The 12,517-nt window shown below is 38.7% G+C and overlaps 1 protein-coding gene across 3 annotated transcripts in view; it reads left to right on the top strand.

The window, feature by feature from the left end:
• The window catches only part of HDAC7 (histone deacetylase 7), a 348,234-nt gene extending 337,813 nt beyond the window's left edge, over positions 1-10,421 (top strand). For 2 of the 3 annotated variants that reach the window (XM_088465963.1, XM_088465962.1), the window contains 5 exons: positions 356-474; positions 591-724; positions 2,489-2,573; positions 5,207-5,357; positions 6,536-10,421. In XM_088465963.1, coding sequence (XP_088322089.1) covers positions 356-474; positions 591-724; positions 2,489-2,573; positions 5,207-5,357; positions 6,536-6,584 — 538 coding nt within the window. In that variant the 3' untranslated portion in view covers positions 6,585-10,421. Of the gene's footprint in view, positions 1-355; positions 475-590; positions 725-2,488; positions 2,574-5,206; positions 5,358-6,535 lie in introns of those variants that run through there. The other variant, XR_015877084.1, reaches the window with a different exon arrangement.
• Positions 10,422-12,517: the final 2,096 nt, after the last annotated feature.

Below are 12,517 nucleotides of genomic sequence, written 5' to 3' on the forward strand. Positions count from 1 at the left end.
TTGTGTCACTGATAGCCCCCCATTCATAGATGGAGAAATAGGGGTTATAATGGATTCGGATTTTTCCCTCCAAAAATCGGGTCTCAGAAAGAGGCAAAACGTCATCTTTCATGGACAAACATCACCTTCCATGGACTTTTGGCAAGGAATGATGATGTTTGTCCATGAAAGATGAAGTTTTGCCTCTTTCTGAGACCCGATTTTTGGAGGGAAAAAGCCAAACTTGGCATGCAAATTCGAACCTATCCTAGCCTGCACATCCCTACATTGAATATTTGTGGGGTTCTTTAATGGCAACATAGTGTAAATCCCCCATTCAGGTTCTGTGATGACCTTTCTGTTCTTCTATTTACAGGACAGTGGTGATGCCAATTGCTCACGAGTTCTCACCTGACGTGGTCTTGGTTTCTGCTGGTTTTGATGCTGCTGAAGGACACCCAGCCCCTCTTGGAGGATACAAAGTGACAGCTAAATGTAAGTGCTGCTTGGAACCATCAGTGATGTATGTTAGGACTTCCTCTGATGTCTACATATCTTAAAGAGAAGTTTTGTTATCACAGGGTTCCATCCTAGTACTTCTCTTCTTTTAGGCTTTGGTCACATGACACGTCAGCTGATGAGCTTGGCTGGGGGTCGCGTAGTACTCGCTCTGGAAGGTGGCCACGATCTGACTTCCATATGTGATGCATCCGAGGCCTGTGTATCTGTTTTGCTGGGCAATGAGGTAAGACAAAAGACATTGAAAGGGATAGTATCATGAAAATTGTGTATAGTTACTTTTAAGACATCACTAACGAGGGCACGTGTTACTTGTTTTTTTAAACTTTAGTCACCTAAAACAAGTATCACAGATGTTACTGTTAAATTGTTACATTGCTGCTATTATTGTAGGTTACAGCCTAATGTTTTGCAATTTCAATTTGCTGGATCAATGGGTACCATCATGTAGCTGACACTGCATGTATCCTAGATTCTCTGTGCCAGGCTAAATTAGTAAATAGAGTAATGGCAGTAATAACTAAGAGAGACCCAACTGTTGTGCAAACCAGAGAAAAGATTAGTGTTATTGTGTTTTTTCTTTTTTTGTCTTTTCAATTTTGTGCAACATTAGCATGGTGGGACTCTCAGCATTTGGAGTTGGTGCCTTTGAATTGCTTAGCCTGCAGTTGGGTCTTACTGGACCCTTATGCACTCAACCACCTCAGGATTTCTGAGCTTTGTGAGTGGCAGTGACTTGCCAGCTACAGGATATCTGCTGTGATTGGCTGAGGCCTGTGTCAATTTCAGACTATCTGTGCTGTCTGGTTTGGCTGCAACCAGTGGCAAGTTTATAAGTCTCCTATCCCTCTTTATTGGTCTTTTTCTATATACTATTTAGGTACTTTAAAAAACTACATAACTAAAATAAGGTTGAGGAGGTTATTTATATGGAATTAAAGTAATGTGTGGTAAATTTAAATATTTAGGGGGGTATTCAATTTGGAGCGAAAAATCCATACTGGACTTTTCGCTCCACATCGGAGGTTTGATGAGGATAAAGTATCGGGCGAGTGCCCACTTTATCCCCGTATTCAATCAGGAATCAGCTACAACGGGAGCCGGCGGAAAGGTAAGTATCGTAAAACATAGGGAATTTTTGGAAAATGTTCCTGGGACCCCCCTAAAGATGTCCAGACATGGGGGATCACTATGGGTACCCCCATTTTGGCTGCTGAGGGGAAGTCAGGATTTTAAATAGCTGCAGCATAAATGCGCCTGTGAAGAAGTGATGAAGAAGAGCATTTAGGAATATTTTTGGGGAAAAATAACTATGGCCATCAAATTTGGGGTACATGAAAATGGGTGCAAGCATATTTTTAAGTCCATAAAATTCTTCAAAAATGCACCTGCCGCTACTAGCCGTAATGAAGAAAACACCTGCCGCATTCTGGGGAACCCCGCTGGAATTAATTTCGGTACTTTAGAAGTTTGTCCCCCTTTTTTTGTTTTCACCCCAAAATGAAACTTAATTTTTTGGGGTGTCCCGATTTTTTTTCTTTACTTTTTTTTTGACACAGATCATTTTTAGGAGACATTCCCAGGGGTGCAGGCTTCCAAAAAATAGCCCCAAATATGCCCTTTTTTTCACCATGTAAAACATGGTGAAAAGTTATCCCCGTTTTTTAACAAAGACTTTTCGCAACGGCAAAAAGTCTTTGAAATTGAATACGGGGATAATTAAAATAGGCGAAAATTACATGATGACGGGTTTTCGCTGCCCAATTGAATACTACCCTTAGTGTGAAAACCGATGTTTAATGTGTTACCTATAGATTGACATAGTAATACTTGTGTTTAATATCTTGAATCCATTACCATTCAGCATGATAGCAATATAGAGATGGGTTGTTCTGTATATGGAGATTATCCATTCCTACTTAGAACACTGTTTTGGGGAGTATTTTGTGCGTTATCGCCAGCCCCATAATGTGCTCCTTTTCATTTCTAGCTGGATCCCTTCCCTGAAGAGATTCTACGGCAGAGGCCCAATCCCAACGCTGTGCGGTCGTTGGAAACTGTCATTCAAGTTCAGAGTGAGTCATGCGTTTTATTTGGGGGGGGGGGGCTGGCCTCCTGTTGGGAAGAGGAAGCACCTCTATCAGTGAAAGCCGTCTGCCACGCAGTTCTCTGTACTATAATGCGTGGCAAGCACTTGCAGCTGGGAAGCACAGAAGGTCTTTCCTACACAAATCTGGAAGACATAACTTCTAAGAGCTTGTCACAAGGCTCCTCGTGGTAAATCAGTCACAAATGTTGCTGAGATCTCATTTCAATTAATACCAGAACTTAATGAGAATTCAGCAGCCATAGAATTGTCTGTAAAATATGCCTTGAGTAGCCAATTTGGAAAGAACCGCTGAAAGCTTTCAGCAGAACCCTGTAAGTATTCAAACCGCAGCCTTCCCCACCCTTGCAGTGTTCGCTTTTGGAGGTAAGGATGATCTGTGTGTCATGGTTGTATTTTATAAGCTGGAACTGTGTTTAGCCCACTGAATTCTGAAACTAATTAAAGCTTTCAAATATGAATATCCCGATTGTCTCCCAACACAATAAAAAATATATATTCTTTAGCTTCTCTAGCTGTGTACTTGCAAATCCATCCTAATTGGTGAACATTTACCTTTTCCCTAGAACTGTGAGTGGTTACAAACAATGCTTTAGATTTCCCTTTATATGAATTTTGTGGGTTTTTTTTTTATTTCAAATGATACATCTGACACGACAGTGGCAGGGGGATTTCTAGGTGGCTTTGCAAGGTGACAACTTGGCACAAAAATGCCTAAGAGACTATTCAATGTCTGGTTTAATAGGTAATTGTTTGTTAAAAGACCTACTTTCATTTAATATGACAATGTCACTCCTGGGTGGCAGCATGTGGGAATAGCATAATGCTAGAACCTTTTACACTTGCTATTTCCATTTATCAGTACGTTAGTATGATGACACAGAATTGTTACAGTAATACCCACTTAGATGATGTTATGCAGGCTCGGTGACATCTGTACAGATGTTATGTATAACACAGTACATACGGAGACCACTGATGGCACAGTCCAACACTTCACAAAGTAAAAACCATGCATGGGATTGTGCCATGTGGGAATGTGGTAAGGCCAGTGTGAGAGGTACTATAAGTAATCCAAGTTTCAGTTAAGCCATTATTCTATGGAATATTTGCTGCACCAAGTGTTTCTACTTATAGAGGTAGATGCTGTTTGTGTAGAGCAGAATCACTCTGCGCCAGCACAGGGAAGTGGGCGTGTGCCTATACAGATTTGTGTGAACCTGGCACTTGCGCCCACTTTTGCCAGAAGTGATGAGACAAGTGAAAGGACAGATAACATATGCCAATTACTGTAGACTAAAGGCGTGTTGCAGGTTGCTGAGAACAAGTGTAAATACACTCTGATGACAACGGTTTCCAGCACTAATCGCTTCTGACTGGCTGAGTGTGAATTAATCTCTGAACCGATTGGTGCTTTCCTCACATCCCGTGCATCTATTCTGCTGTTCAGTGTGTGCTTTAATCATTTATTTCCATGCACAAAATGTACATTAGAGAGAGATTCTCCATTTTATGGAAACCTAATAGCAAATGCATATTTTGCAAGCAAAATAAATGCTTTAAAATTGTTGTAATTGTATATTATTTATTTATTACCAGTTATTTATATAGTGCACACATATTCCGCAGCGCTTTATAGAGAATATTTGGCCATTCACATCAGTCCCTGCCCCAGTGGAGCTTACACTCTATATTCCCTACCACACGTACACCTACACACATACTCAATGGGGATCATTTTTGTTGGGAGCCATTTAGCTTACCAGTTTATTTTTGGTTTGTGGGAGGAAACCGTAGCACTAAGAGAAAAGAACTGAATTGAACCCACGACCTCCGTACTATACAGCAGTAATGCTAACCATTACACCAACCGTGCTACCCCATGGCCTCTTCCTAGTGTAAACTGGGGACACATTTTGCGATGCTTACGTCTCAACAAATGGACATAAATCGCTATTTTTAACATGCAAATAGTGTCCAATATGTGAGGCACACAGCATCTGCCCCAGAGTTTTTGACAACGCTGGTGGTATATTCTGCAATACACATTTGGCAGTTTTGGTAACATACAGATCTGTGGTCTTGTACTCTCCATTAACGTGTAGCGGACAGGTGTGTTGTTTCTTGTAAATCGGATTGTCTCAAATGTCTAAATCTTAATGATTCATAACGAGCCTTGTGACACAGTCCAAGGGTCCACTTATTGTAAATATAAAAATGCTCCGAGTGAGTTATTTGGGGGACTTCATACACTGTTTATAGGAATAAGTGAGTCATTGCCAAGCCTATTTAATCTCTGTCTCTAATTAAAAGTAACCAAGGCCTCCACATCCTGTTTTCGTCCATTATGTGTTTATATGCCTGCACAGAACACATTCTGCTGCTTCTTGTACCGTGTTTAAGACCCTAAACTAACTTATCAGCCTTCACACCGACATTCATATTCTGCTTTATTATTTGGCGTGTACCCCAAATGTTTAGAATGCTCAATATACTCCTCTCATGTATAATACTATTAAAAGAAAAAACATAATCCTGATTTAGGAGGAAGGAGCCTGGCAGTCCTGTAGTGCAGTGTAACCAAGAGATTTCTTGTTGCAGGTAAATATTGGACGTCTGTCAAACGTTTTGCCTCTAAGGTTGGATATTCCCTACTAGAAGCCCAGAAACATGACCGGGATGAGGTGGATACTGTAACCGCGCTAGCCTCATTGTCAGTGGGCAGAAATCAGTTGGCAGCAGCTGGGAACAAGTAAGGGTTTTTTGTTTTGTTGTATTACATTTTTTTTATTTTATTACAAGTTGTTTTTTATTTTTTTTTTCTCTTGGCTATAGATTTTTGTTACTTGCCCTCCAAGTCCATTTTGTTGTCATTGGCCCCAAGGGGTCCTCTGTAAACTTAGTTATATTTATATTAGCATGAAATCTGTCTTTTCAAATACTTATACCGAATTGTCTTAAGGTCTACAGAACAACGTTACAAAGGGCCTGATTGTGAGTTGCACACAATGTGTTTGCTATACAGAGTGCTTCCAACAATGGGAGAGCGTCGGCAAACATTTGCTTGTGCACTGAGTTGGCCGACTCTGTGCAACTGCAGCACCCCAGCCTTTCACTTGTCATTACTATTATCTGCATTGTGTCAGCAACATCCTTGCTGCAGGAGATCCGGCTGAAATCAGACTGATTTCTGCATATGCTTCTCTAGTAATAAACCGATACTCTGTCTACAGAATTCCGACATGCCCATGGGAGGCTTCTCCTACAGGCAAATGACCCACTACCACCCGGTAACGTCCATGCAGCCTTATGCGAGAATTGATCAAGATGCTGTTAACTCAGAATCACTCTTAATTGCTGTAAGTTGTGTATGCAGGACGTGACGCATGCACAGTATGCTTAGAATTGCACAATCCACATGTATTCTGATATGGGTGCAACTCTGCATCAGCACCAATGTTATTTAGCTTTACCTTTGAGGATTGCGGGGGGTATAATGCAATCTCTTCTACATCCTGTAATAGTCTGTGGTCACTTTCTCATGTAGAGGCCCAAATGTAATAAGCCCTGATTTGCAGCAAGTGTCCCGAGATTTTGGCTGCGAGATTTAAAGCGCCAGTTTTAAAAAAAAATGTTTTAAATGCAAGGTCAGGATGACGTTCCCTTTGAAGAATTTGCCACTTTAAATCTCATGGCTAGATGGCCGAAATCTCGACAATTACCACAAATCACAGGCTGTTACATATGGACCATAGTCTCTACTAAGTACATTTTAATGCATAATCGTTTTAATGTAAATGTTAAGTAAGAAGCTTAGCATTTGTAGTGTTTGGTAGACTGTATTGGATATTGAGCTGGCTCTTCAAAATAATAAAGTGTTATTAGAACTACATAGTACTTGACCTAGAGTAATATTTACTTCTTCTGCAGTGAGCCCCAGGAAGAGCCGATGGAGGAGGACGGACCCATGAGTCTATGACCGGGGAAAGTTGATCTTCATTATGGTGGATTGGTTTAAGCTGCTGCTGCTCTTACTTCATGCAATGGTGACATTGTCCCAGACCTGTGAGTTCATTACTAAAGCTGCATCAAGCCATTGGCCATCAAGTACCACTTTAGAAGTGTGATCAATATGGGATTTTGCCTAAATTAAAAAAAAAAAAGTCAATTTGTTGCTTGAGCACATATGACTGTGGCTACGCGCAGAGAAGATTGCTAAACGTTACCAAAGATATCACTCAGGTGAGATGCTAGATGTGATAGAGGAGACTGAGATAACTACCAGTGACGTCATCCATGTTGCCCCAGAAACACAATACCTTACAGAACCTGAGGGGAGATGAATAGATGACACCTTTATGTGGTTTCACACCTTGATCTAATGGTAGTTGTGTTCCAACTTTTCGCTATCCACCTCTGCTTGTAGTCTACTAGTTTATCTATCAAGCTCAGGATTGGTTGAAAATAACATGAAATGGGTTTGCTGGAAATGTGACAACAGTGCTTAATGCCAAATTCAACTGAGTGAAAATGCATCAAGTCTCTGGAAGAACTGCAATAGACAAAGGACTTAATGACACCGTGCAAGGTGGACATTTCTGTATAGTAGACACTTCATGTAGACAATCCACTGGAGATTCAGGATTTTCGACATACAAATTAAATGCAATGGGACAATAGGTGCCTGGCACAGCTGGAAAAAGAGAGAAAATTCCTTTTTTGTTTTCTAGATATTCCTGATGACCACTAATCCCGACTTGGAGGAATGGATTTTGTGTTGTTCATTTGCACTATGGGTGAGCCACCCCTCACACACAACAAACAGAATAAGGACATTTAAATATCATATGTCAACTTCTAACGGGCTATGTAGAAATAAGATGGGAATGGACCCTTCTGCTGTAACATATATGCTTAATGAGACATTGTGAACAAACTTTGCAATAATAGCCATTTCCACATTCCCATATGCAACAGGTGGGGAAGAGATGGTTACATGGGAAAAAGTTTATATGGTGCAGATATTACAATCAGTTGTAAGATGTTCTGTGTGTTGGTAATTTCTTGTTTCGGTGTTTCCATGTTATATAACAAAGTGTCTAATTGTAGTACCATAGTACAGATCATTGCATTTGTCCAAGAGAAAATATGAACTGTCCACATAGATGCACTTTTTAGGACCCCTATGTGTCCTTTTTGGGACCCTTATATAGTCCCCCAACCACTGAGGGTTAGGATCTTATGGGGTTTACATTGAAGCCAGTTGATGACTCCTTAAGTTTCTGAATACATGGCCCAGACATGCTAATTCCAGCTCAATGATAATAAATCTATTATTTGTTTGTATATTTAATTTTCAAGTCATGTACGTTATTACTGCTAAATTGTGATGACAAGAGCAGTATAACTCCATTTTGTTTAAGCACTACACAAGGATGCTAAATGAAGCAACAGCATCTTAAATACATCAGCTCATTATGGTTTGGCTGGCTTATAGTGACTTTGCGCCACTCTCATGTCACGTGACAAAAACTATCCTATAGGTTCAGCTGATACACAAGTCCTGTTAAGAATCAGTGGGCTTAAGAAGTAAGCAGCGGGATTTACACTGGTACTGACTGCTCTGTGCTTTTCTTTCATCCACCGCCAGAGATTTTGCTAGCTTCATCCACAATACCTATCAGTCTCATAGGTCTTAGAGGTCTTTTGAAGTAATTTCAGTGAAAAAGAAAAACAATAATCTGTACCTTTTCCCCAACCGCGTCTCATACCCTTGTCAGGTGTGATGACTTGCATAAGCGTGAGCCGCTGAATTGTAAATCAAAGCAAACAGCTGGCTAAATCCTTAGCTCACGGGGTCCTACAGATCAAACACAAGCGGGGAATTTTATTTCTCTCTCCTGGGTTCAAAACCGCTTTTCTCTCTGTTTGTTACTCCGCTTTTCACATTCAAAGCCACAAATTGTATCAGTTCTATAACTCATCTATGTGTCAAAAAAGGGACTGCATTCTACCTTCAAAAATTAATAGACACCAGGAAAAATGTGTTTTATCTTTAATATTTGCCAGCATCTGGACTAGATAAAGTATTGTTTAATCTTGAACCTCTTGGAATGCTTTGCCACATAATAAAGCATTACCCCCTGTAAGCGTTAATAGCACAGTGACACCCCAGGAATGCGCTCACTAGCACTAAGGCAGTGTCTTCCTGTAACACAACATCCCGGTTTCTTCATTTTACTTTTTGTAAATACTGTATAAGTGTGGAACAAATGTGTCTGTGGGGAGTATGATTTTGATTAAAGGAATTGGGACCGGTAACTAAAATAATTGAGTAAGGTGAGGAAAAAAAAAAAGAGTGCTAATATAATTACTTCACTGAAATTCAAGGGTGTGTAAAATTAGCAGAGAGGTCAGATGAATAGTGAAAATAATAACCTGGGACTAGGCTAAACGGAGTGTATTTAGCAAATTGTTATCAGAAGAATACTTGGAAAATTAAGATGTGTATTTGAATTTAAATTTAAGATGTAGATGATTAAAAAAAGCTGTATCCATCAAACACCTCATAACAATAGTAATGAACATGGTAATTCTGCTCTGTTTAATCCAGAGGTACTCAACCTGCGCCCCCTTCCCCAGCTGCTGTGGAACATATCCCAGCATGCCTTGCCACAGTTTTGCTATGAGGGCATGCTAAAACAATGGCAGGGCATGCTGAAAGGTGTAGTTCCACAGCAGCTGGAGGGCCATATGTTGAATACCCCTTGGTTTAATTGTTCAGCATTCCACCAAATTTAGTCCCACATAGTTCAATAAAAAAAGTAATTTTCAGTGTGATAAAAAATAATATATCATTTTTATATAATGCAAATCACACATTGTCACCTGAAAATCACTATTGTTGCAGATAATCAATAATAACTATCCAGTTAGTAGATTTGTCATAGTATAATATTTGACCAGCAAACAAACAAAGCAGTTTTGGTAAATTTGTGCTCACAGAAAACCAATTTCACAAATAATCTGAGGTGATAAATGGCCTGGAAAATATTTAATTTAGATTATCATATAAACTAGTTTGTGTCATTTATTTAGGCAATACCCTCAGATTAGTGTGTAACATTGTACAAGCTCCCAAATGCACAAAGCTGCTCAGTATAACTGGTACAAGGTGGGAGTCTTTGCTAGTCTCCTACAAACCACTGGAGGTCGCCATTTGCAAACCTATGGAGGACAGTTGCTTTACAAAACCTACATATGAGATGAGCTACATAAGCACTCAATATTGCTTGCGATAAATCAATTTGAGAATGAAGAGAGAGAAAACTTTGTTGCAGAGAACTACAAAAGAGAACGGGAAGTGACTTTTAGATATTTTCATCATGTTCCAAAAGTGCATTTCATTGCAGTGAATTTATGTAATTTTCAATGTAATGGTGGCTTTCTAATGTAAAGGGGAAATTCTTAATTGTTTTATTATAACCAAAAAGAAATCCGCTCTGCACCAAAGATAGCAATGAGAAAAGAGCACAAGTGCTACTGTAAATATTGCTCTTTCTCTGGCTAGCAATGAATTAGCTTCTACTTTTGGCATTGTGTAATATAAGAAATCTAATATCCCCACTAAAGGGAGTTTATTTTTCAATGAAGGCATCTTGTATCTGACCACTCTGATGTTATAGATAGTTTGGGATTCGGACCTCCAGTTTTGTCTAGAAGAAAATTATAAATATATATATATATATATATCTTTATATATTTTTTGTTTTGTAAAAAAATGAAATTTCAGCAATAAAACATGTTTTTTTTTTCCTTGAAACTATTTGTATGTTTACACAGATAGAAATTTTACTTTGAATGTTTAATGTGTTTTTATAGCTTTGCTCTACGTTTTCTACAGGAATCTGTTTAAATTGATGCAATCATTGAACAAGAAAAATGCAAGTCTCCGTATATAAAAACTAATAACATTCATGAATATATAGGTTAAAGCTTTGCTAATTGCAAAAAGAACCAAGTGCTAGTGAACATATATTGAGCAATATAATAAAAATAATAATAATAATAATAATCAAAAAATAAAAAACACAAATAAAAAAATATATTAAAGCAGCAGAAAAAGATGTGCTTGTGGAAGCACAACAAACATACACCTGTAAAACAGGTAAGACACAGATCTTTAATATTAATCTCTGCACTAATTTGAAAGAAAAAGAGACCTGGCTGAAATAAAGCACATATTCAAGGTATATCACAAAAATAATAAATTTAAAATCCTAAAACAACAATTAGACCGGTCAAAAAGTTAAACATATTCCATATAGAAATATTGCACAGAAAAAGATATCTATGATAAATTAATCAATAGTGATACACTAAAATATCTATATTAAACCTAAAGGAGGTGGATCCTAAAAAAACCTGGTAATACCAGTGTAAAAATAGTTATATGTGATACTCGAGGATTATAGTTTACACCTGTAATAGATGCAATTTAATTGGAGTCCCGTAACTTGTTCAATAGAACTCAATCATAGGTTCTGTATAGTCCTGCAGATTTCCGCAATAAAGATACTGGTTCCAGAGCGTATATCATGCAGTAAGCACACATGTATTAAAGAGTTGCTGCCTTCATAGAATGTGAGAGGTTTCACACTGATTTTGCGTGTACTGTGATATGCGGTTCCAATGCAAGTTGTCCCTCTGCTATCATTCATTTCATGCTCCGCCAAGGACCCTGCAGCCTCAGGATTAGTTACGTTATCTCTCCTGAAATATATTTTGTGTAATATAAGCCATTAGTTTTTTTGGGATTAGTGGTCATTTAACATAATAATGTATTTTCTAGTTGAACCCAAATGCAGTGTTGTGACATATTTATATTTTTACCCATTCAAATGAGTGTTCTATCTCACAGTAGAAAAAAGACGACACGTTACTGATTATTAGAATGAAAATTGTTGCACACAAATGACAGTGAATAGGAGTTGCCTAACAAATCAGAAAAAATGGGGTCAGGTTAACACGAATTTCTCGGAGCTATGACTATAGGAAATTACACTGACCATTAACTGTGGAGGAATATGTATGATAGTTATTTAGGAATGTGGTAATTATGAGATGCAAACGCCATACGTGAAAATCTCATTTCTGTTTATGGAGAAGGGAAGTCGGGTATTGTCGGTTAGCATAGAAACAATCAAACATTATGGGGTTTTGTATTAAAACAATTGTATAAGCAGCGGTATTAGAGAATATTTGGTCATTCTTAAAGCTGTACTACCCCCAGGGAGGAAGCAGAGCATTAGAGCCCCTGTCTCCTCCCAGGGTGGTAGTTCTGTGTGACTGTCTCCTCCTGGGCTCCGTGGTTAGTGTCACCGTCCCAAGTAGTAACCGGGTTGTGTGACATGTTGGTGAGCGGGAAGCCCCAATCAAAAACCTTCAAGCTTCTCATTATTCTTCCCACTCATTACCCCATTGTTCAATCATTGTAAAGTGATAAAAAAAAAAAAGTTTGACACCTTGGGTGATAGTGCAGCTTTAAGATGTAGCAGAACTAGTTGCGTCCCTGCATGAATTTGGTGATGGATAAAAAGTTCATTCGTTATAAAAGAAAAAAAAAATGTGATTGTTCTTCACTACTTCATTGAACACATCGAAGCATTTATATTCCAAAAAGTGAGTAAACGTGTTAAGGGATATATTTGAGTCAGTTGTTCCAATCAATGACTGGACCGTCTTCTGCAAGTTTATGGGTCCCTTCCAATGAAAAAAAGAAATAAAAATTGTCATCAGAATCTGGAGATCAAGATCTGTGAGAGATTTCTCAGAAGGTGTCGCAGATGCTCCGGAGGTTGTGGCATGTTATGAAACCATTGGAAAACCAAATACATTCTTCCCAGCAGTGAT

The sequence above is a fragment of the Taudactylus pleione genome, unplaced genomic scaffold (assembly GCF_031769625.1).
Source record: "Taudactylus pleione unplaced genomic scaffold, aTauple2 ptg000065l, whole genome shotgun sequence".
Classification (NCBI taxonomy): Eukaryota; Metazoa; Chordata; class Amphibia; order Anura; family Myobatrachidae; genus Taudactylus; species Taudactylus pleione.